The sequence below is a fragment of the Rousettus aegyptiacus genome, unplaced genomic scaffold, assembly GCF_014176215.1.
Source record: "Rousettus aegyptiacus isolate mRouAeg1 unplaced genomic scaffold, mRouAeg1.p scaffold_m13_p_10, whole genome shotgun sequence".
In the NCBI taxonomy this organism is placed as follows: domain Eukaryota; kingdom Metazoa; phylum Chordata; class Mammalia; order Chiroptera; family Pteropodidae; genus Rousettus; species Rousettus aegyptiacus.
In genome coordinates, this window is record NW_023416285.1 from 99,269,080 (window position 1) to 99,294,136 (window position 25,057).

The 25,057-nt window shown below is 52.4% G+C and overlaps 1 protein-coding gene across 3 annotated transcripts in view; it reads left to right on the forward strand.

Annotated features, from left to right (window-relative positions):
* Positions 1–716: 716 nt before the first annotated feature.
* Positions 717–25,057, forward strand: part of DIP2C (disco interacting protein 2 homolog C) — a 218,547-nt gene continuing 194,206 nt past the window's right edge. For 2 of the 3 annotated variants that reach the window (XM_016151738.2, XM_016151753.2), the window contains exon 1: positions 717–949. In XM_016151738.2, coding sequence (XP_016007224.2) covers positions 865–949 — 85 coding nt within the window. In that variant the 5' untranslated portion in view covers positions 717–864. Of the gene's footprint in view, positions 950–1,194; positions 6,846–25,057 lie in introns of those variants that run through there. The other variant, XM_036228243.1, reaches the window with a different exon arrangement.

Sequence of the window (25,057 nt, forward strand, 5' to 3'; positions counted from 1 at the left end):
GGGGAACAAGCCCAGGGAGACCCACTGCTTGTCCAAGGGCACAGGCTGGCAGGTTCTAGATGCAGAGTTGGGAACTTCCAGTCGGGTACTCCCTCCGCGGCCCACTTTGTCTCCCCCAGGCTCCCTCAAAGAAACTATTCATTAAAAAAAAAAAAAATTCAGCTCTTGAAGACCCAGACATTTTGAGTTTCAATCTGTGCGTTAAGCCGGGGCTCCAGCAGGTATTCTTTTGCCTTAAGCCAGAGGGAGGCGAGGGCTGGGCGGGGCGGGAAGGGCCGGCTGGGCCAGTGCGCGCGCCTCGGGAGCGCGCGCGGCGCCGGCCCGCTTGTCCCCGCCCTGTTGCGCGCCCCTGTCCTGGAGCGCGCCCCCGCATCGCACACCCTTCGCTCTCTGCGCACCTCACAAGCCCCCACCTCCTCTGTCCTAGTGCACGCCCCCAGCCCCAGCGCCCCCCACCCCTTCGCAGCTCCTGCCCTGTCCATCCCCTCGCCCCGGTGCGCGCCCCCATCCTCCCCAACCTTCTGCTCCAGGCACGCGCACTGTCACTGAGCCGCAGACCTACCACCCCCGCCCGAGGTGCGCGCCCCCGCGCCGCAGCCCCCGCCCCGTAGCCCCCGCCCCGTTGGCGGCCTCGCTGCCGCGCGCACCCGGGAGCACCCAGCGGAGCCTCGGAGCAGCCTCGGGACCGCGCCGGGCCGGGGGCGCGCGGGGCCGCGGGGCCGCGGGCGCGAGGCCGCCCTGCGGGGCCGCACGGAGGAGGCGCCGGAGGAGGAGCGCTGCCCGCCCGGTGCCGCCGCTCGGTGCGGGTCCCGGGCGCAGGAGCGGCCGAGCCGCGGCCTGGAACAAAGAGGCGGGCGCGGCGCGATGGCGGACCGCAGCCTGGAGGGCATGGCGCTGCCGCTGGAGGTGCGGGCGCGGCTGGCGGAGCTGGAGCTGGAGCTGTCGGAAGGTAACAGGCCCGGCCGGGCCGCGCTGCGCTGTCGCTGGGAGGCCGCTGCGGGGCGGGCGGGCGCGCGCCGGGTCCCTGGGGCGCGGGGTTCCCCGTGGTGCGGGCTCTGGCCCCCACCCGGGCCGCTGCGTGTCGCCGCCCGGCAGCGCTGCGGCGGGGCCTGGGGCGCGGGATGGAGCTGCCGGCCTGGCGGGCCCGTGTCCTTGTGCGCGTCCGCGCGCTGCCCCCGCGGCCCAGGCTGGGGACGTCTCCCTGGCGCCTGGCCTGCGGTGCCCGGCCTTGTTTTAATGCGAAAACTTGTCGTCGATTCGAGGGTTTGATCCCTGCTGTGCCAGGCATCTTGGATTTCAAACGGCCTGTCCTGCTTGGGGAAGGTGGTGCTACTATTGTTCGTGCGTGTAGGGATGCGAAGGGTGGGGAGACTCAGACCGCCCTCAGGCCAGGTTCCGTGCCTCGCGCTCGCCGGCTCGTATTTGGAACTGGTGACAGATTTGCAGCCGTGATTTCATGGAGTGTTATGTACGGTTTCTTATTTGCTCTTAATGGTGGGATCATGTGCTCAACTGTCATAAGTTTAGATCAGGGTTTGCTATGTCAAAAAAAAAAAAAAAACCCACTAAAGTTCCAAAATGTTAATGTTTAATATAACTACAACATTCACCGGACTCACCCTGGAAAGGCCGCTCATGTGGTGGGGGCGGGGATGGGCCGGCTGGTCGCTGATTTATATTTGGAGCAGTGCAGCGTGGTGAACTTTGTGTGTGTGTGTGTGCGTGTGTGCGTGTGCGCGCGCGTGTGTGTAACGGTTTTGTGAGGGCCGGCAGCCAGAAAGTAAATTCATTCGTGCCAATTTCATCAGCTGGGAGGAGCCGATATTGACTTTGTTTTCCTTTTTAACACTTTCCCCGGCGCAGAAGGGACTAATGGGAGGGCTGTTGCTGTGGCGGTAGCTGCCTTTTCAGATTCCTGTGGACTGTGCCTCTTTCAGGTTTGGGGCTCTGCAGGGCATTGCAGTGTTCCCTAAGCTATGTGGACACTGTGACCTGCTCTCCCCTGGTCAGTCCGAAGATGTGGGGGTCCAGAGGCAGGACATCCAGGGCCGCCTGCACCTGGGATGGTGGACACCGTGAGCGCTGTGGAGAGCGTGCTGGAAGGGCCGGAGCGTTAGCACACAGGTGCCGCCTTGCTCGGGCCCACGCGCGGAGGGCTCTTCCCCCTCAGCCAGCAGCCCCTCCGAGCTCTGGCTTCTCATCTGCACCGCAGCCCCCGTCACTCACCTGGTGTCTCCACACCAGCACCTATGCTGTGTCCGCATCAGACTTAGGTGGTGTCCACACCTTGTCTGTGTGAGCAAAGCAGGAGCCACCCGAGCTCCACAGGGTGCTCACCGTGTGCTGTCAGCCTGGAGGCTGGGACAGTGCTCAGAGCGTGTGTCCTGGCCCCTGCTGCCCCGGGAGCAGGCGCTTACGAACATGTACTTGGGGGGCACACTCACCTGCCCCCGGCTGTTGCTCTTAGAGGGTGAGTAATATGTTCCTGCTGACCATAGGATGACAAAACCGCTTTAGACCAATGTGTACCCAGCCCTATTCTCCAGGAGCACCTTGTGTCTATACGGTTTTTTTTTTTTTAAGGGCTTAATGAGCTCTTATTAAGGGTCTAAGCAGAGAGAGGTGTGTGCTTGCATGCGGGAAGCACGTTTATCGTTTTCCTTTCTACGTAAACCTTGCTAGACCCGGCCCGAACCTTGAACGACGAGAGAACCGGAGGGTGGTTGTGTCTGCGGCCCAGCCTCAGCCCTCCCGTGCCGCCCCCGGCTGTTGGCTGTGTCACCTGCGCCTCGCTCTGTCCAGGCTGAGTTGACGGAGTTACTCTCTGAGGTCACGTGGAATTTCAGGTCTTTCATCCACCTGGAGTAGTTTTACTGGCTTAAAGTAGATGCACCAGTGTGTGTTTCCAGCATTGCTTAAGAGAAACCAAAGACTGGAAGGATCAGAAATCTGTCTCTGCATTTTAGAACTTAAAAAAGTCCCCCAGCATACACACTTTGGAAGTGAAAAGCAGAAACAACTCTTAATGCCGAACTATTTTAGTGTATTGCCTTCACATTTTCTCTTCAATCAGGATTCACTGGGAGAGGACTCTTTAAATCTTCATCATTTTATGGAAATGTCAGAAAATATTGTGGAAACGTGGAATTTCCAGTGCTCAGTTCTTGCAGAGGAGGGTGGAAAAACAATTCCATTTTAAGCACATAACATAGGTTGAAAAAACAGTGGACCGCTGTCCCGGAGTTCCTGCGCAGCTGCCAGGATTCGCTCACGGCCGCGCACCTGGGCTTGCAGCCGGGCCCGTTTCGGCCTGCGCTGTCTGCTGGGTGGTGGTGCAGGTGCTCGTGTCATTTTACCTCACGGGCCATCGTCTGCAGACCTCCGAAGTTTGCTCTCCTGTTCTGCGGGGTGTCTCCTGTTTCTCTCTCGTCTGTGGCTACCCAGTGCTCCCCTCACCGTGCAACAGCCTCGTCAGCAAAGAACGGGAGAGTCTTGGGGAGAGGGGGCTGGCGGCCCCTCCTGTGGGCACCACAGCTAAAGCCCTTGGTATGGGGCCAGGGCTTGTCGGTCCCTCAGATCCGCGGGGCTGTCTGGGAGCCGGGGAGGCGGCCAGCCAGTGAGCGGGCTGCCGCAGGGCGCCAGGTGCAGGGGCCGACGCGCCTTTTCCTAGACCATTTTCTCTTCCCTTCTCTACCTCCGTTCTCGCCTGTGGAATCGTACCCTTTTCTTTTTGGCTTTAAAACGGTCCCCAAATATCTTCATTAATAAGTGAATAAACACTGTTTGGCTTCAGGAAAAACTTTGAACGGAAATACCAAGTAAAGTAGAAAGGAAACAGAAAACTGCTACACAGACTCATGCTTTATTTTTAAAAAATTCCTTTGCTGATTGAAATTGATCAGTTTCTCTGTGAGCCGACGCTTGTTCCGGGCTCTGTGTACCCTAGACTTGCAGCTACAGAAGGCACTCTCCCCGTTCTTTCAGGAGTGGCTGGATTCTTACCTTGGTGGAACTTAGGGAAATTGTCTTGTGATACAGCCTGTGAAAATTTGTTGGCGTTCGCAGAAGAGACGGCTTTTAAAAATATATGCCATGCTTTACCCTTTGTGGCTTTTTAATTGTTGGCATGCCTGCATCCTTCCTAACTTTTGCTTACGGGAGTTACTCAGTTCATGCCCTGCTTCGCTAGTTAATATGCCAGATTACTTCAGGTGTTATGTTCTGTCATAGAGTCCAACGTAATGTTTTCTTAGTGTGAAGCTGCTTGAGGAAGGAGGTGAATGCTCTTTTAAATGTCAGCCTGTCGTTTTGGTCAAGGAACCAATAATTGTTTTTTTAATTGCAGGTGAATAGTCCACAAGTATCTTGCTCATTCCTTCACTGAAGAGTTAAATCTTAAAGAGATGGCCTTGGAGGGTTTGTAGATTGTGTGTGTGTGTGTGTGTGTGTGGAGATGCCTATTCAGGGCTCTCGGGCACAAGATAACAATACATTTAGCTCTAAACTACTTGCATTCTGGCCCCCCTCCTTCCCAGCCCCTGCACTTTCCTTGGGGGTCTCTGTCGCTACAGAGCTAACAGCTCTGCCGGAGCCGCCTTCCAAAGCCAGTAGACCCAGCCGTCTCTTCCATCACCTAGCCTTGGAGTATGTTCTCCTGGTTGAAAGGAAACAGCTGACTCCAGAAAATAACCATGTGAAAACACGTTTTCTTCCAGAGTCTCATTGATAACTTGTTGTAGGTGGGCAAGGAGGAAGGGGTGGGGCCAGCGAGCGGATTCGGCAGGTATGGGCTGCGGGGCTGCACTGAGCCACGCAAGCAGGATGGGGGCCTCGGGACCCTTAGCAAGATTGGTTTACTTTGTTACATCCATCTCCAGGGTGTCACACATAGCATCGCAGTGAAGGAAATAGAATACTTGGCATGATAAATCTAAAATACTGTTAACTGTATTGAAAAAAATTTCAAAATGGCAGCATTGATATATGCGGGATTGAATGCGTAGACTTGACTTCTGAGAGTTATTCAGAGTTATGAACATGGTTACATTTAATGTTTTTTTCTTGATGAATAAATACAGATGTCAAATTTAGCCAGGAAGCCAGGCAAGTAAACACACACATTAAAGGCACAGACCTGTAAGTCTGTTCCAAGTGCTCACAGATGCTCACAGTGCTGTAGTCCTGCTCAGGTCTGAACTGTGAGGTTAAAGCTGTAACAACGGCTCTGTTTGGTTTTAGACTGGGCCACTGGTTTTATATTCCTGTTATGATTTGAGGCTACAAGCTGTTGGATGCTGTGAGTCATTCTCGTCTTCCTCCTCCCAGGCTTCTTCAAATGGTTCTCTTTTTTTAGACCTGATTTTTTTTTTTTTTTTTTTTTTTAAAGCAGTGATTTGGGGGATGAGTTGTAGCTTCCTTCTGAATTGCAGAGAGAACATACTGGGTCACTTTAGTTTTGATGTCGTATGTATGGACTGACTAGTTCAAATCCTAGTCCTATTATCAAGATCATTTCTAGTTCTCGTAATTACTCAGACACCTTTTAAAAAGCTAATGCTAGCTTGCGGTGACCTCATTTAGCTGTTCGCATCAGTGTTTATCCTAGGCAGAGGGGACGTTTCGTCGGCTGCAACGTGGACAGTGCTCCTGGGGACGTGACTGGTTTCTGGCCACTTTTCAGTGCTCCGGGGCTCTTCTCACTCTCCGCTCGCTCTCTGTACTCCTCTGCTTTATCCTTCTTTTGTGATTTTTTGTGTGCCATACAGAATTTGTCGACCATTGTTGCCAGTGCTCTCTTCTTTCTGCTGAGAGGGTTAAAAACTTGTCATATCTCAAAAGAAATAATTGCACCCATTTGTTCCTGAGGATAATAAACAGGGCTATCAGAGAAGACAGGCCAGTTGGGGGTCCCAGCAGTGGGGCGGGGTGCAGGAGCCAGTGTGACGTGGGACTGCTCTCGTTCCTTTGGGACCTGCTTGTGGTATCACGTTTAATAAGCCCTTGAGACAAATGAACTGGGAGAATGCCGATAGCGAGCTGTGGAAGTCAAAATCACAAGCAGTCTTTTTGTTGTTGCTGTTGGGGGGAGTTGCTGTTTTTGAGTTCTGTTGGACTTTTTTTGCGTTCTGTTTTTTGAATATTCTGTTGATATCTTGCAGAGCAAAGTGGGCTCCTGGTGCTGTGTGAATCGCAAGTTAGGAGAGCTCCTTAGGAATGTGCTCTGGGCTGGTGTGGCAGGTCTGAAGCCTCGGGAGAGAAAACTCTCCAGGCGGGGAGGGACAGAGGGACTCTGGTAGTAGGGAAAGCAGGTCTTTTTCTACTGGGCTGCTGTTTTAAATCATTTTTTTTCTTGCTTATTAGCTTGGAACTGTTTCTGTGTCCTAATGAAAAGATCGAAGAGCATGGGAGGGAGGGAGGAAGCCTCCGCAGTATGACTTCTGGACACGCGGTCCTGTGCAGAGAGAAGCGTTATTCTAAAGTCACAGGAGTGATTTCACTCGTTTTGTGACCAAACGTCTCATAAATGTTGCTGGCCATATGTCAGGCGTTCATAAAGCAAATAAGGCCTCAGGGAGGTGAGAGACCCTTAGCGAACTGTCTTAAATTTCCCAGCGGTGTCTGCGGGTTTGTTCTGGTCGCTCCCTTGCGTGCACAGGGAGCCTCGTTCTTGACTTTGTCATCCTCAGGAAAAACAGGAGCATCTGTGTATCCTTGTTTATTCCCCAGGCCCCCCCTCACCACACTGGAATTCACTTCCCCATAAAGATGAAGACGACGTGGCTCTACCCTGACCATCTTCCAAGGAGGTACCAAGAGATGCTTCCTGGGCAAGATGGATTTTATAGGTCAGTTTATCTAAAATGAAAATGGAAATGTAAATTGTGTTATTAACTAACCTTATTGGAAGCATCTGGGTCTTCTTTATGAGTAAACGAACACAAATAGGGACAATCTGTTACATCGCAAATAGAGCATGGCCAGGTGTGGCTGTGTCACAATCACGCATGTGCTGACAAACAGAGCTTATACGTCTCCGTGTGAGGATGTCAGGTGTGTCTAAGAGCAGTCGCAAAGCCTGGTACTGTCAGAAGACAGGGACAGATGAAATCTTTGAGTTGGCCAGATGCTTTAGAAAGGACAGATTCAGTTAGGATCTATCAATTTGAGGGGGCTGGATTACATGACCCTGGGAATTGAAGCACGAAAATACGTTTTGAACTTGGGGGCGACCTTCTTCTGTACTTCTTGAATCTCTTTGGGCCTTCCAATTCCTGTTTGCAGGGATCGTGGGAGGATCTTGAGACTTCTTTGGGCTTAAGGTCTGATCCACTGAGAAGCCCCCTTTCCGCTTTTCACATATCAGAGGGTGTGTCCAGGGCTTGGTTCGTCCCACTGGTCACAGCATCGTCTTGGTAGCTTGATTGTCCCTCCCGGCCTCAGTTTCCTCAGCTGTCAGCTGGGTTAATAACCCTTCCCACGGAGGGGTCGTGAGGACCAGTGAGGCAGTGAGTGGCACGGTGGCTGCCCGCATAATCTCTGCTTCCGCCCTTTCCCTCCCAGTGCGGGGCCTAGCTCCCTCACTCCAGTGTCCACATGATTTGGGGTTACAGTGACCGTAAGAGCAGCCTTAGGAGAAATGGGAGGAGGAGCCGCCTGAGGCTCAGGCACGGCATGCGGTGGCACTTTTGGTGTGCTGGGAGGGTGCACTTCTGAAGTTACCTGACCATCTACCTTGGGCTGGGATGATTACAGAGCTGCAGTGCCTTTTTTTTTTTTTTTTTTTTTTTAAAGATAAACTTGTTTCTTCCTGGTGGCCTCTTTGAGTCACTACCTCTTCGAGCCCCCTTTTTAGCCTCATTTACTTTTCAGGAGGAAAGCTGGGGAAGGACTTCTAGATTAGTTTCTGCTCCAGGTGTATCTAGGAAGGACATCCTAGCTCAGGTTCTGCTCCAGGTGCATCTGGGATTGACGTCCTATTTAGGTTTTAGTCCCGGCATACCTCGGGGCCACATTTGGATCTCCAGTCAGAGCCATTCCCAAGGCCTGCTGGAGGAGCTGCTGGAATGTCCTCTGCAGCGCTCTGCTCCTCACTCTGCTGGCTGACGGTGAAGCGCCCAACTCCGTGGCTGTGACTCTGGCCTTGCGTGGCCTTCAGGTGTCCGTGTGTGCAGAGCGAAGCCGAGCCGACACCTGTTCTCGTCATGCCCCCGTGTCTGGTGACGTATGCACATGGATGTCGGCTGACAGACCACACAGGTGGGGTGAAGGGAGCCTCGGGCATTTCCGAGAGGCCAGACCACTTCCTGCTCAGAATCCACCTGTGGTGTGGCAGTGCGGTCTGAGGCCCTGTCTGCAGCTTGCTGAACACTGGGCTGTCCTGGGGCTTTATTCTAACGACCCCGCACTGGCAGTCTTGTGGGTTCGCACCTTTGGGTTTGTGAGTGTGAATGGGATCTTTTTTTTCCCATTTTTATTTAAATATAATAGACAATTAGTTGCTCGTATTTACATTGTACAATTCAATACATTTTCTTCAATTATAGTTGGCATGCGATAATGTACCTGTTTCAGTTGTGTAGCATAGTGGTCAGAGACCCTCATAACTCGCAAAGTGATCACCCCACTAAATCTAGTACCCCTCTTCTCCCTTACGTATTTATTACAGCAATATTAGCCATCCCCCCCATGCTACACTCTGCACCTCCATGTCTGTTCTGCCGCTTTTGTTGTTGATTTTGTTCTTCAGATTCCACATGTACGTGAACTCACGTGATATCTGTCTTTCTCTATCCGACCCACTTCATTCGGCACAACGACCTCTAGGTCCATCCCCTCCCTTTTAGTCTGTGTGTGTCTGTTAATCTGAAGTGAATCTCTCGTAGGCAGCATATGTAGGGGTCTTGTTTTCTTATCCATTTAGCCACTCTATCTCTTGGTCAGAGCACTTAATTCTTTTCCATTCGAGGTACTTGTTGATAGGAAAGTAGTTGTTACCCTACTTTACTCCTGTTTTCGATGCATTTTTTCTTCTTAAAGAAGTCCCTCCAACATTTCCTGTAATACCAGCTTGGTGATGATAAATTCCTTTAGCTTATTTTTGTCTGGGAAGCTCTTTGTCTGTCCTTCAACTCCAAAATGATAGCTTTGCTGGATAAAGTATTCTTGGTTGTAGATCCTGGGTCTTCATCATGTCGAATATTTTGTGCCAGACTCTCTGCCCTGCATCGTTTCTTTTGAGAAATCAGCTGCCAGTCTTACGGGAGCTCCCTTGTAGGTAACTAACTGCTTTTCTCTTGCTGCTTTTAAGATTCTCTCTTTGTATTTAACCTTTGGTGTTTTAATTACGGTGTGTCTTGGTGTGAGCCTATTTGGGTTTCTGATTTTTGGGACTCTCTGAGCTTCCAGGGGTTTTATGTCTATTTCTTTCACCAGGTTAGGGAAGTTTTCCATCATTTTTCTTCAAATAGCTCTTCAATATCTTGTTTTCCTTCAGGTACCCCTATAACACGGATATTTGTTTTTTACCTTTAATAGTGTCTCATAGGCTCCTTAAATTATTGTTATAGTCTTGGCTTCTTTTTTTTTTTTTCTTGCCATTCTGATTGAGCTCCCTTGGCTTTCCTATCCTCTGTATAGGTCATTTGATCCTCTTTATTCACTTTGTTTATTTTGTTTAATATATTTCTCATCTTAGAGAATATGTTCTTCATTTCTGACTGGTTCCCTTTTATAATTTCCATTTTCATTTTTTTTTTATTTCTTTGTTGAAGTTCTCACTGAATTCATCTACACTTTCCATAAGTTCATTGATAATCTTTATAACTAGTGTTTTGAACTCTGCATCTGTTAGATTGCTTGACTCCATTATTTCTGGGTCTCTGTTCTGTTCTCTCATATGGCTTCTGCTTCTTTGTCTTCCCATTTCGGCTGCCTTTCCGTGTCTGTTTCTATGTACTAAGCAAAGCTTCTAAGTCTCCCGGTCTTATTAGCGTGGATTTGTGTAGTAGGCGTCCAGTGGCACAGTCCTGTGTGGGGTTCAGCTGCAGGCCAAATTTAGCCCCAGCCTGTGCCCCTCCAGGGCCACCTGTTAAGATTCAGCAAGCAATCCACAGATGCTGCGCTTAGAGTTGCCTGAAAAGGCCACGCCGGAAATCGAGGCCAGCTGCCTCCAGTGTGAGTCTGGGCGCTGCTCAGCAAGGGGCACCTGACTCGCTGAGGATACACCTGGATGCGGCTTGGGTGGGCCTGCAAGATGGGGGAGGCAGAGTTTCAGGGAATCCTCTGGGCGGAGCGACCTCTGTTATCCAGTTTGATGATGTCTCAGCGAGCGCACTGCTGAGTTCGTGCACCGGAAGGGGGAGGGCTCAACAGGGAACAATGGATACCGCCCGTACTTCTGTGGAGAGTGAGTCTCCCTTGGCCCTCACTCCGACAATGTCTCCCTGTAAGTCCCTGGTGCCCCTACACACAGCCCAACCCGCACTGGTGCACAGAGCGAGCAGGTCTGGCACTGGGAAAATCTCCTCGCGGACTTGGCCCCTTTAAGAGGCGTCCGCAGCTGCGGCTGCCTTGGGCCCACTCAGCCGCTGGAGACTGGGCAGCCCCGTGTCCGCCCCGTCCTACCTTCTGCCGTTGCAGGGCCATGTCTTGGGTTTCTCCCTAGTCGTGTGGCTTGTTCATCTAGATCTCAGGTGAGGTTTCCTTGCTGCTGCTCCTTGTTTCCGTCACAACTTTGATTTGGTTGCCGGAGGGGTGAGCAGAGCCTCTATCATCTATGCTCTTTTTTTTTTCTGCCTGAGTGGGATCTTTTTCTTACTGATTCTCATAAGTGACTTCCTTTAAAATAAAAACCAGAGAGAGAGTTTTAAGCCCCGCCCCTGTGTGAACTTAATGGTGTCACAGAACTTATGGCTTCAATTATGTATAAGAACTAAGAGTAACGTGAAATAATAAGGTGGAGCTAGACTTTATGCTAGATTCTTAAGTGAGCATTATCAGGCTTCAAAAACATCTTTTGTTTTTGGGCAAATATAATGGTTGCTTAAAAGCTATTGAGATTTAGTAATATAAAATAATCTTTAAGAAGGTATTTAAGCAAGGGCGCAATGCCATTAAACTTAAGTCATTACATACACTTATTTAAAGCAAAGGAAATAATATATCTACTTGCTGGGGTTGAAACTTTATTATGAGTGATACTAGTATACATTGTAACATTTCCTTCTTGCCCACAAGGTACTGTTGCAGCACTGTATCAATTTGGTAAAAGTGAGACTACTGTGTTGGGTAAATTTTGTTTCATTTTGCTCTTAGTGTTAGTGAATGTAGTCTTACTGCAGTGGCTGGGCCTGCCCCACGGACTACAACGTTGACATGGGCCAAATGAGAAATAGTGCTCAGGGTTATTTTGCTGCTGAAATCAGAGTCCAGACTTTGAGAATTTCTCCTTTAGTTACTTACACATGAAGTAATGTGAAAAGGAAGTAGAATTTGTTTTGGTGATAAACAAATTGGTGATAAATTATTATTTAGATCTCATACTACTGAGGGATTTAGAATGCCCTGTTAGTAGGAAGGTCTGGCTGGTGACACAGGGCAGGAATTAACCTTGATTTTGCTTGCTTCCTTGTTGACTTGTTGAATTTAGTGTTTGAAACAAATAGGATTCTGGACGAAAGCTGCCCTCGGTAGAAAGTATGGAAGTCAGACAGGGGCTTTTAGAAAGTGCTGTGCTGTGCTCTGTCTCCTGTGATGACTGGAGAGCAAGGAGGGATGTGGGCAGAGGATGGCAGGGGTGTGCGCATTCCTTGGGTGGCTCTGCCATTCATGGTGGTGGCAATCCATTGGTTGAGAATACTTACAGGGGTGGGAAGCTAACAGAGCTAATTGTATTAGGGGGATCATAGGGAAGTTTTGATAACTGTGATTTATTCTTGAAAGATAATATGGGATGGGGAGCAATATTTGGAACATGAGCATTCTTTGAAATCAAGATATAAAACCTTATAATTGTGTGGTGCCTTGTAGCTTTCAACTGCTTTTGTGTTGATCTTTTTTAGTCCTTAAAAATATTTTCTAAGAAAATGACGTTCTCTCCGTTGTACAGATGAGGAGACTAGATTTCAACAATTAGAACTCATCACGAGCATTAGAATGTTGGTTCCCGACACACTGTCAGTACCCCGAGTGAGCTGGCTTGCTTTTGAGCGGCAATTGGGGATTCTTCTCTGGGACCAGTGCCAGGAGCTCCGTGGTGGTCGTGGGTGCTCTCAGGGGTTCTGTTAAGCGGGTGTATCTGGGATGGGTGCCCCCTCTCCAGCAGTTTGCCCCCAGCTTGAGCAGCGAGGAGAACGCCAGCCTTTTCTTCCCACCTGGTGGTAAGAGGGTAGGGGCTTGTGCCGCACATTTTTCTAGCTGGCTTTCTCTAGAACTTAACGTTTAATATCTAATCTGTCTTATAGGGCAGGGGTCCCCAACCCCTAGGCCATGGACCCATACCAGTCCATGGCCTCCTCGGAACCAGGCTGCACAGCAGTGGGTGAGCAAGCGAAGCTTCCTCTGTATCTGCAGCCGCTCCCCAGCGCCAGCATCACCGCTAGATTCTCATAGGAGCACCAGTCCCTGCTGCCAAAAAGGTTGGGGACCGCTGTTCCAGGGGGAAGGTACAGGTGTCCACTATACGTCTCTTCACATTTTCTGTTTGCTTGAAAATTTCCTATGTTTCTCATGGAAGATAAACAAGAAATGTTACCCCTTGGGTTAACTTTTCTAGACGGCATCCTTTAGAATCAGGAGGCTGGATAGGATATGGGTGGTTTTTTTTTGTTTGTTTGTTTGTTTTTAATCAGAAATCTTCATTATTTTTGTCCAGAGACAACAGTGCTGTTAAATCTTGGTTATGTTGTTTCAAGGAAAAAATTCTAAGTGAGGTTCCAGGAATAACCTATTCAGCATCTCAGCCAGAAGAGTGACCTCTCTCCAAGCTTCCTTCTTGCTAACCAGGACGGTCATGTTTAGGCAGTCGGCCGCTGCTCGTGAGGCGGTCAGCTTTTCATGTGACATGGAGCGAAGCGTCCGTCTCAGCATCCGCAGCTCTTGTGGGGACGGGCCCGTAGGTAGTGCACGTGGTCCATGCTCATCTCTGGTCCCCAGAGTGCTGGCGTCATGCCTATTGGAATGGGTGGTCTGTAACGTGTGGACTTTTAAATCGAATGTTGCAAATAGACATCTTTCCTTGGTGTGAGCTCAGTGTCCTCTGCCGCGGTGAAGGACACGTCTGTGATTCTGTAGCCACCACTCATCGGTTGCTCCCTGTGTGTGACGTGGTGCATTGGGTGTCTCACATGTATCACTTTTTAGCTCTTAGGACCTGAGTGAAATTACGTTTGTCTCGCAGCTTCTCAGGAAAGTGTTCAGAGAGCTTGCCTAGGCCACGGGGTGAGCGTTAGGCCCCGGTCCCCCACTTTTCAGGTTCTAGCTTTCTGGATGCGAGGCCCAGCCTTGTGCAGTCAGGCAGGCAGATCCAAAGTAGGATGCAGACTTTTTAAAAAGATGGCAAGTTTCATGGTCTATGTGGTTTTTCTTTTTTGTGTTTACTTTCATGTACCTGAAATGATCTATTTTTTTTCTACCTGATGTAACAATTATTTATTACTAGCTATTACTAGTACAGGCACACCTGGTTTTACTGTGCTTAACAAGTGTTGGAATTTTTACAAATTGAAGGCAAGACCCTTCACTGTAGCAAGATCATGACTCACTTTTTTGTGGGGGTCTGGAACCGAACCCACAATGTCCCTGAAGTTTGCCTATACAGAGGTCTGTGAAGGACATGTTAGGAACCTGTAGTCTCAAAAAGGATACTTTATTTTCATAACTATAATCTGCTTAATAAAGTTTTTGGGATTGGGCTTTCTTATTTTTAGGTCTTTGAGAGGAAGCTATTTAGTGATTATTCATAATAGTGAAAATAAGCGAGTGATTAGGGAATCTCATTAGGACAAATCTGATAGCTTCCTTTCCTTTAAGTAAATAAATAAAAAAAATCTTAATCCGGGTAAATGTTGGCAGGAACAGCCGTATTTAGAATGGATCAGATTTTTGTGTGACCTGTGGCCGCCATGGGATATCGGCTCTAGAATATCCTCACTAGTCTGCACCCTCCCTGTGCCCTGATTATTCCCATTTGCACAAGATTTTTGAGCCTGTGTGTCCAAGATGGTAGCTACGTGCTGCCTTTTCCTGTGTACGCGCCTTCTGAGTACTGTACCTGCACAGCACAGCATCCCGTTTCCTCAGTCAGAAGCGTGTGGCTCCTCGCTAACACAGACGGATGTTCTAGCATCGGGACCCCAAGGACTTTCCCCCTCGTGTTAAATAAACCACAGGGCAGGGGTGGTTTTCTGTACTCCGCATTTACCAGGGGCTTGAGATGAGAGCCGTAACCATGCGCTTAACTTCCATTCCTCACTTCGTTCTCGATTCTAGGTCCCTTTGGTCACCATGTCTCCCATGTTCTTTCCTTCCTCGCCCTCCGTTATTCTATTTGGTCTTCTTTCTGACTCAGAGGCCCTCAGTATGTGGGGGTGTGGATGGGGGGCAGGTCTCAACTGCTGGGAATCTACCATGACCCGTGGAAAGGAGTTGTTGTTGTTTTTTTTTTTTTTTTGAGCACGATAGCGCTAAACAAATTTCAGTTGCCCAGGTATAACCTGTTTTGCGGGCTGTCTGTGGACAGTTTTAACCCTTGTCCCATGGCATTTTGGCTGACCTTTCTGTGCCCCACCAGAAATGACTCCACCAGCCCACGTGTGCTTACGCCTGTTTCAACTCTGGTCACATGCAGAGTGGTTAAGCAGAGTCACATGGCGCCACATCAGCAGGCTTCCCTGGCACTTGAGCGTGGGTTACGTTTTGCCACCGTGAGTGACCCTGAGGGCCCTGGCCTTTGGGAACACCTGGCATTGAAGTGGATACAATATGTAAAGCTGTTTACAGTATTGCTGTAACCCACTGGGCTGGTGACAAAGTCACTTTCATCTGAACAGCAGCCGAAAATTAGAACATGTTGGGTTTGGAGGTGGATGACCTTTCGACAGAAGCAGCTGGCTTTTGTCATGCCTGCAGAGCCGTGCTCGCATTGTTTTGTTTTATACTTAGAATTTCTACAGTCCTTAAAGGAGCTGTTTGCTAATTTTAAGGGGATAGACTCCTTTGGCAATGAATATGTTCCCTGGGGATTTAAATTGAATAGGTTTGCAATATTGCTTGTTTACTGTTTAATATTAGAGTTGCCACGTAAGTGGCCGAGTGTGCCCACCCCCATGTTGCTGTGCACTCAGAAGTGTGCACATGCGAACGTATCCCCAAAACAGAATCGGCATAATTCCATGTGATTCCAGGGTTGGGTAGAGGTTGCTTTTGCCCTGTGAGAGCTTTGGGCTGCCTTTCTTAAGCATTTGTTTCGTTAGCAGTCTTTTGAGCGAGTTCTGTATTCCATGCCTTGAGAGTGGTGACAGCTGTTTTTATAATCCAGAAGGAGATAGGACATAAGCCTGGGGGGAAGTTTAATGCTGATGGAAAAGACGAATAGCTGAGGACCCACCACAAGTCCATGTGGAATTTGCTGCCAGATGAGTGACCTTGGCAGGGTGGGCTCTGACGTCAGAAGAGGGGGCCGTGGGGGCCGAGGAGCCTGGGTGTGCAGGGAGGCTGGGCCCTGAGCCTTTGCAGAGGGCGGAGGCCAACTGTGTTGGGTGTGGCCCCTCAGTGTGTCCAGCAGTGCAGTCTGTGGCTCTGGGGTGCAGCCCAGGGTGCTCTGGACGAGGCACCCTGACCCTAGTCTTGGGCCTGGCTGGCTTCGGCTGAGGCATGGGGCCTGGGACAGCCAGCCTAACAGGACAGTGGCATCTTGGCCTTCCTGGCTCTCCGAGGAGCATGTGAGTGATGGGGTGTCCTCCTTTGTTTCTTCTGTGTCCATCCTGGCCAATGGAGTGACTGTCAGGGCTGACATGTAACTGTGATTCCGAGTAGAAAGGTAAACTCTGAGCACGAGGCTTTAACCTTGGAGATGACCTTGCTCAACCATCCCACTTTCTGAGCAAGTTCATGGAAGCAAGAGGAGCGAAGGCATGCCAAGGGTCGGTCACCAGTCGAGGCAGAGCCAGGCAGCCCCATCTCGTCCTGTCCCCAGCCCCAACAGACCCTGCCTCCTTGCAAGAGCCCCAGAAGGGTGAGGGGGCCACTAAGCGCGGGAACCCACTCTGCAGGTCTCCAGTGTGTGCAGCGTGATGTGTGCACAGAAGGTCTCCACTGCCCACCTCCTGCCCTGGTGCGTTGAGCCCCTCTGATGGCAGGAAGTAGGGCGTGGGGGTAACGGGCACCCCCAGGTTCCTGCCGCAAGCTCTCCGCCCTGGTGCCGCCCTCCACTCCGGAGCAGTGGAGCTTGTGGTTACCTGCCGTCCAGTGCCCTCTTCCAGCTGAGGCCCCTCCCCTGCCACACAGGAGTTTAGTGGGAAGTTTGGACCTCCCTTGGGCCATATGCTGGTTGGTCACCGTGAGGACTTGACCCCGTTGCAAGCAGTGAGAAAGCCCTTGTTCTCATGGCCAGAGAGTACCTCCGGCGGATCTGTTTGGGACGCACATGCTGTCTGAGCTTTCCCCTCTTATGGGAAAGAAGGAACCTTTTCATGGCATTGCTGCTGATTTGCTGTGTTAGCAGAGTGAGTGTCTGTGGGTGGCCAGGTCTGCCTTTCAGGTAAGGTGGCCGAGGGGTCCCTTGTGAGAGTGAAGGCCCATCCATGGGTAGCAATGTGCAGGGTTAATGCTGGCCTGACAGGTGGTACTTGATAGACAGATATTTTTAAGTCTATAAAATGAAAAGGGCGGTAAGTGGCCTAGCCCTCTCCTTTGTTCCTGAGTTCTGAAAGGAAGATCGAAGGTGACAGTGGTCCCAGCTTCCTGGTGGGCCTCTCCTGCCTCTCCAGGCCTTTCCTGGGCCTCTCTGCCCGGAGCCCCCACCTCCTCTGTCACAGTCTTGCTGCCCCTCAGGCCCCACTTCCCAAGGACTCTGCTGCTCCACGCTGGGGCCTGTCTTTCTAAAGGCCTGGGTACTTATCAGCTGAGACCAGATAAAAGTGGATCCCAGGACAAGTACTAGTCACCTGCTTCACACCACAGCGACCTCACTTCGTCATACATAACTGCCAACTGGACAGCATTGCTCCTGAGAAGCTTGGTGTGGCAATCCCACTTTGTAAGCAGAAAGTCCAGCCGTATACCGGACGACTGGAAGCTGTCACTGGAGCCCTCCGGGGGAGGTTGGTGCTGAGGGCATTATCCGTCTCCCCTGACCCCTTTCCACATGTATTTTTAAACAAAGAGCTTTTGCATTCCAGCAGAAGGAAAATTATGATTTACATCATAAAATTCGAAATAATGAAAATGTTGGCAGTTTAAAACAGGACAATAGTTGGTCATTACAAATTTATAATTTTTATTCAAACTGAAATGTTTCCTTGTTCTATACCCACAATGGAGGCCGTCTGTGTTCCGCCACGCTTGATTTTTCCTTCTGGATTCTTCCTTGTGGGCCGAGCCTTTTGTCTGCTGCCAGTGTGGCGAGCGCAGTGCTTCTCAGGGTGGGATGCCTGTCGGGGCGCCCTGGAGTGTCCTGGGCTTTGTGGTGGCCATGACGATGCACCTGAACACAGGCACCTGCCCTTGGCCCTTGGCCTCCTGTCCAGACCCAGGCAGCGGGGAGCATGAGGCCCAGGCACGTCCACGCAGCCGCCTGCAGAAAGCCGGTTCAGGAGCCACCGTCACGCTCTGGAGACTGCAGGGCTGTGGGCGGCACGTGGGCCTGCGCGGACCGTGGCCGTTTCACCTGCTCGTTTTCTCCTGACAGGTAGAAACCTGGCCACTTACTGCCATCACACGGGAAACGTTTCCTGTCCCACGGCCTTCAGAATTGTGTGTGGGACGTGGTGGGGTGGTGTCCCCAAGGGATTCTAGTGCAGCTGGCCAGCCTTGGGGAGCCAGTGACTTCTCCCACGCATTTCGAGTTAATCATATATTTCTTCCTATGAGAGTGTTGGAGCGCAAAACAAGTGGGGGGCAGGGAAGTCTGGTTTGGCCCCGACTCGCTGGCGCTGGGGGCAGTACTGGCATAAAGCTTTGCTCCCAGGAGGGACTACAGGAACCATTGTTCCTAGAAGGCTGGCTGGGAGAAAACTGAAATTTGGAATTACCTGAACTTTTACTGTTTCGCCCCTCCCCCCACGTTAATGCAGTGGAGAGGGGGCGCGGGGAGCCCACTGGCTCGTCACGGCCTCAGTCCGTGCACACAGCAGTGCCGGGCCCACTTTCCCAGGTTTTCTGTCTCCCCACTCGTGACCGGCCCCCAAAAGGTCAGGTGCCGCCCACATGCTGGGCAGGGCGAGCCCAGAGAAGAGAATCCCAGGTGTGCAGACGTCGGTGTGCACTCTGCAGGGCTGGATCTGCTGCCTGGGAGGGGCCGGTACCTGAGGAGGCAGTTTGGTCGGAGGGCGAGGGTGATGCCGCCCCTCGGGAGGTGCCCCTGGAAGACAGTGTGTGGGGTGCACGGCCTTAGACGGGGTGCAGTGCACGAAGAGCGATTGGCAGTCATTCAGGTCCGGCAGGGGCCGGCTGCGCGGATGCGGGGCGGTCTGGCGCGCGCCTGTGCCTCCCGAGCTCCCGTGCTGGGTGATCGCCGATGACCGGCTCTTCGCGTGTGTCCCGCTGAGGGTTCCGGAACAGCCCACGCGCATCAGGGTCCCCAGGGTGCACCCCTCCACCCTGCTGCTTGGCCATTCGGAAGGAGGCGGTGCAGCTGAGGTCCTCAGTGCCCCTTGGGAACGTGTGATTCCTGAGTTAGTCTAACTCCGTTTTTCCACACGCAGTGAACAAATCCAAGGGACTCACGCCTGTGGTTCTGAGCCAGCATTGGCCAGCAAGGAACAAGTGCATTTCGGGCCCACGTCCTTTCTGCATTTAGCTTCTGCCTTTCTTCAATCCTCCGTGTGTCTTTCCATCTCTGCTGATACATAAACAATTGTAGGTTAGCAGTCAAATCTACAAAGCAGGCTTCAACTGACATGCAAATTCTGCAATTGGAAAACACAGACAAAGATCTAGGGAGGGGAGCGAGGGACCCTCCACAGAGGACATGGGTCCCCTGGAGGGCGAGGGGAGACCATGTGGGGACTAGGGTAAGGGTGAGAACCCACAATTTTTGCAACACTGGCGCTGTCTCTGATCATTATCGCCGTCTTTGTTAATGGAAGTCAGGACGAACGTAGTTGAAAAAAGGTTGTGAACAACTTCAGGGGTTTGACTTATGGTGTTCCGATTCCAGGGTTCATCTGAAATGCAACCTCTCTTTTCGGTCAGATGTTTTTTAGCGCTTGGCTTATGTGTTTGAAACACTGTATTTTTGCGATACGTTAGCTGTGAAGATGTTTAAAATTAGATTCCTAGAAATCTGTAGTTGGAGCTCCTGGTCATGCTGCATAGGTGACGTTCGAGCACCTGTTCCTGTGGTTTGTAGAACACCTGACTCTGGGGGCTGTGAGATGCGGTTTTCTCTGTACATCTGAAGACATTCTAGCGTCTTGATAGCTCTCGCCTGTGAGCTCAAACGTCCTCCTGGCCCTCGTAAAGCAGATGCACATTTTAAGTTATTCTGCTTTTTTCCCTCTCATCTGGGGCTCTGTCATGGCAACTTCATGAAATGGGGATGCGAGAAATGGGATCTTCATTTGGACACACAGGACGGGCTGGCTGATGTGCCTGGAGACGTCTGTGCGTTTCTGACTCGGAGGGACCTCTCGACTTCAGGCGTCGTACATCCCCAAAAGAACATGTCCCCTCCCTGGCGCAGTCTGCTGTGGCATCACTTCTGAGGGCTTTCTTTGCCTTCAGTTTTGACAACTGTGATTTAGTTTCTGAGCCGATGAAAGGGCAGTGAAAGCCGTGGAAGGGGCGAGCAGGAAGGGGAGAAATTACCTCATGATTTTGGTCAGAAGGGAATCACTCAGACAGAAGAAAGGTCCCCAGTGGGTCGGACCCCAGGAAGTTACATTGAATGAGTGGCACTGTGTCACGCAGCCCCCTTTGACGTAACCGTCGTTGCCGGGGTAACGCAGAACGAGGACGTTCAGTCCGCGCTCAGAACACGTCTCCGCCGACTCGGAGTGCAATCAGCAGAAGTGGTTCAAGTTTGAGAGAAGGAGGGTCCGGGTCAGACATCACTGTTTGAAACCGAGAAATGTGCATGAATTTCAAGACGGTACATTTAGGGGGACGTGTCCTTTTTTATAGTCGGGGCCTCTGTGTGTGTGTGCATGTGTGTGTTTCTGCATATGTGAATTTGTGTGTAGGTGCGTCTGTTTCTGTGTACACGTATGTGTGCATCGTGTGATGTTTGTGCAAGTGTGTGTGTGTGTTTCTGGGTAAACGTGTATGTGAATGTGTGTGCATGCGTGTCTGTGTATGTTTTGTTTGTGAAGTTCTCTCTGGGAGAGTTCGTCACTGGACAGCCTCTGCGTGGTGCCCTCCAGCTTTCCTCTCAAGGTGAGAATTGTAAATGTCCCTGCCGTTGGGTACGGCGCCTGAAGGAATATACAACACACCTGCCTGCGTCATGGGGCTTGGCGTTTTACATGGGTGCACAGGCAACACAGATGTCCTAAAAAAATGACATCAGTGCCTGCTCGTTATGAACTTTGTGAATGATTCCTGGACGTGTGGTAGAGGGTGCTGCTCAGAACACAGGCAGGTCAGTGATCACGGTTCCTGGAAACAAAGGTGCGTGAACCGCAGGACCTGGCGTCATGGCACTGTGCCCTCTAATGATACCAGGGTTTCGGCTTCTTCCTCGTTCTCCTGTTGCCTTTGGCCAGGCCTAGGGCAGCTGCTCTCAGACGCATTTTACTTTTCTGTGAACGGAAACATTTGCATCATTTACAGCCCAGTGGGAGCTCAGTCCTCTCCACACCTTGGCCCTCAGGTGGAGCAGTGGCGGTGAGTAGGTTTACTGCTGTTTCTCCTGGGTCTCTTCAGGGTGGATCTTACCCTGGCTTCCCTGCCGTTCTTCAGTCTTATGTGTGCTGCTTAATTCCTGGTGTCCCAACAAGAGTCTGGTCATCCTCCTGCTGTGCCCTCGACATGGGGCGAGGGGTGGGCGACGAGGATCCTGTTTGTGGATCCTAGCAGGCCTCTCCCTCTCGCTAGGAAACCAGAACTGCACAGCCTTCTAAGAAAGCGCAGAGAAGTCAGGCTTTCAGAAACAGTTAATTATATGAGCTACATGATGGGGTCGGTATTAGTGAAATGTACGTTTACGTGGTAATAAACATTTTATTTTAAAAATGAGTATCGCATCCGAATATGTACTTGAGAAGTGCTAAGAAGAGAGCGGCGAGGGAGGTGCAGCTGGCCGTGCGCCAGGCTGCGGGAGCTTGGCAGGGAGGAGCGGGCGCGGGGCGGAGCAGGACTGGGGGGGTGCGGGGGGGGGGGCGCGGGGCAGGACGGGGGGCCGGGGGGGGCGCGGGGCAGGACTGGGGGGGTGCGGGGGGGGCGCGGGGCAGGACGGGGGGGGGTGCGGGGGGGGCGCGGGGCAGGACAGGGGGTCGGGGGGGGGCGCGGGGCAGGACGGGGGGCCGGGCGCGGCGACAGCTGGTTCTCCAGCGTCGCATTTCTGACCCTCGGCGGCTTTGGTTTACTACGAGGGTAGGACTGGGAGGTACGAGGGTGAGAAGGTTCTCTCTCACCCTCAGGACTGTCGATCTACCTCTTGGGGCTCACGATGGTCCTTGTTTATCGGTAGCATTCTGCATCCCCTGTGTGAAAGGGGACATCACGTGTAATCATGCCTGGCATGTGTCACATGCTCCGTGCATTTTCGCTATTGTGAAATTTCTAATTTTTTCTCTAAGGTACTTCTCTTCATTTGAAAAAAGGCACAGTATATATGCCATTAATGTGGAAAATTGGAGCTTTTGAATGAATGGGGTTTCATTTGAACAGAAGTAGACAACTATCGAGGAAAAGCCCACTGGCCCTCAGGACGCTGGGCCCTTTGGCACGTGTGCTGAGTGACTCTCCTTTCCGGCGATGGCTGTGGACGGACATCGGGGCGTAGCTTCCCTGCCCCCTTTCGCTTGGTGGTGCTTTCAGGGAACGCCTTGGTTTGAAGAGGAGACGGCTGGTGTGTGACGTAGACAGTGGCCCTGTGAGGTGGCCCGGGGTCCTCTCCTTCATCGGGCCTCGGCCGAGTTCTTGTGGGCGAGCGCGTGGGACAGAGCCTGCACGTGGTGATCTGGCGAGGCACATGTGACGTTGTGGCTGGGAGCCCGCGTCCCTGTCTGATGGCAGGTGTGTTTAGGTACCTGCCGATCAGACAGGACAGCAGGGTGGTCCTTTTGAGGTACTAAGAGCGTTTCAGTACCTCCTCTGAGCCACTTCCATTCTCAGCCTTTCTGAAGCCCTTCCCGACTTTATTTATTTTTTAATTCAATTTTTTTTTTTTTTAACACCTACAGCACCTGGTCTTCCTAGGCGGTCTCCATCCACGTACTAACCAGGCCCGACCCTGCTGAGCTTCCTTCCCAACTTTAAACTTTGGTTTTTCCCAAGGCTTAAGAGTCAGAGTCAAGGAACAACTTGAAGTGCCTTTGTGTGCTGCCTTGCTGTGGACAATTTATCCGTCATTGATCATTATGGGTCCTACTCCCCATCCTGGTGGAAGGCTTTCTCTTACCCCAAAGATATATTCTCTTCATGTTCCTGAATCGGGAAATTTTAGTGACAGAATTACTAGTCTTGTTTTAATTTGTCCTCGAGGATTATTCTAGCAGGCTCGAGTCAGAGTCACTGTCAAACACCGATCATGAGCGCATACGGTTGTCGGCCCCTGCGCGGCTTCATGGGGCGGGCGGGTGATGGACATACTTCACTTTAAATCCCACTCGTGCCTTAAAGGCCCGCCTTCCTCACGAAGCTCTTTCTGATTGACACTCTCCGGGCCACTGTAATGGTCCTTACGCGGTTTAGACCCTGATGAGCGGAACACACAGACTCCCCTGAAGGCGGGAGTCGCACCTGCCCCCGGTGCACCCCGTCTGCGGCCCCGGACCGTCCGGGCATCCAGAATATGCTTGCCGACTGTGGATTCCAGGTGCCTTCCTCTCGTCCCAGGGCAGCTGCCTGCGGGAAGCCTGCTGCTGGCTTCTGCGGGGAGTGGCCGAGGCATTCAGGATCTCTCAGGGCCTTAGGGTTCAGGGATGCTCTTCAGTCAAGAACTCTGCGTCCCAAACTTACCCCCTCCCCCATACATGTTTAAAGTGTTCCCTTTCTCCTACTCGTGACTACGTGGCTCTTGCACATTTTATCTCTTGCTTTTCTTTTGGCCCCAGACTTAATTAACTAGTCAGGGAGAAGATTCATGACGAGGGTCAGGATGGTCCGACCTCATGTATCTCAAAGCATCTTCTCAAAACTGTGTTTGCAGCCAAAATAGCACGTTTGAGAGAGCCCGCCTTTCGAGGCAGGTCCCCAGTGCTGTGGAGACACAGGCTTTGTGCAGAGGGAGGCGGGCCTGGCCTGGGCAGACTGCTGTCTTAAGACACCCAGGCTTATTGATGAATCTTTAGCGGAGTCACCTGTTTGCTGAGTACACCAGGGACGTTTTCTACGCGTTAGGGCTCTGGAGAGTGTGGTTGCTGCAGGGGAGCTGGTGGTTTGCTCGTGGCGCTCGCTAAGCATGCTCGTGCACGGCTGAGGGCGGCGGGCCAGTCTCGGGGACCCACTGCCGTGTCTCGTTCTGCACAGGCGCCACCCTCACCTGCATCCGCATCCTCCCAGGCCTTCCCGCTCCCCAGTCCTAACTGCTCTCTGAGACGTTTGTCCCGTAGGAGAAGGCGCTTCCCGTTCCCAGGGCTCCCGGAACGAGCGTCTAGACTTCGGCGTGGGAGCACGGTCGCCCACCGCGGCCGGAGGGGAGTTCCGCGTCCGAGTTGGAGGGAAAGTCCCCTGAGGGCCCAGAGCTGGGCGACTTTGGGTCCCCTGGGCAGAGGGATGGGGTGACGAATGAGGGCCTTCGCCTCTTGTCCTGTCTGTAAATGCATGAGACCTGGGAAAGCAGTGGCTCAGGCCCGCGTCACACCCGTCAGAGTCGCAGCCCAGGCCTCTGACTAGTGCCAGCACGGGGACGCCCCTCCCCTGCCGGCATGCACGGTGTCCTCCTGCCCATCAGGAGACGGATGTCGCGAGTGGCCAGCGCCGTCCTGGCCGAGCCTCCTGGGCCGAGGCCGGAGAAGCTGCCGGGATGTGCCACTGATCGTGCCCGCGGTGCCCGCTGCGCCCTGCTGCGGGGTGGCGGGGCGGTGCCCGCTGTGGGGTGGCGGGGTGGCGGGGTGGCGGGGTGGTGCCTGCTTCGGGGTGGCGGGGTGGCGGGGCGGCGCCCGCGGCCCAGCAGCCAGCGTGGAGTCGGCATTGCGGGGCCTGGTGTGTTTCTCGGAGAATCTTAGTCTCTAGACATCCAGACGGGAGCCGTACATAAGTGCTTTCAGTACGAGGAGACAGACACGCGCGGAGGACCCGCGTCCCGAACCGGGAGGCAGCGGGGCCCGGACAGGCGCGAGGCCGTGCCCCTGCCCACGCTGGGGGATGTTCCGCGGCTTCAGCCCACACCCTGAGCAGGCAGGCACGGATCACCACGTGTTTCAGAGGACAAGAACTGTGTGGCTGCAAAATGTGACCGTGTGCCTGCGGGCGCTGCTGGGAGACCCCCCGCCCCGTCCCCCAGCGTTGACTGGTCCCTGAATCTGCCTTCTGTCGCTTCCGAGGTGAGGGAAGGAATGGCCTGGGCGGCTTTCTCATGGCCCCGGTCCCCCTCCCCTGGGCTCCACGCTGCCAGCTGTCCACAGGCCAGTGAGGGATGCTGGCGCTGCCACGGGCGGGCGGGGAAGCTGGGAGGGCTGTGGGGAAGGGGAGCCGTGGGCAGGCCTGGGGGACTTCCATCCGCGTGCGGGTCCCC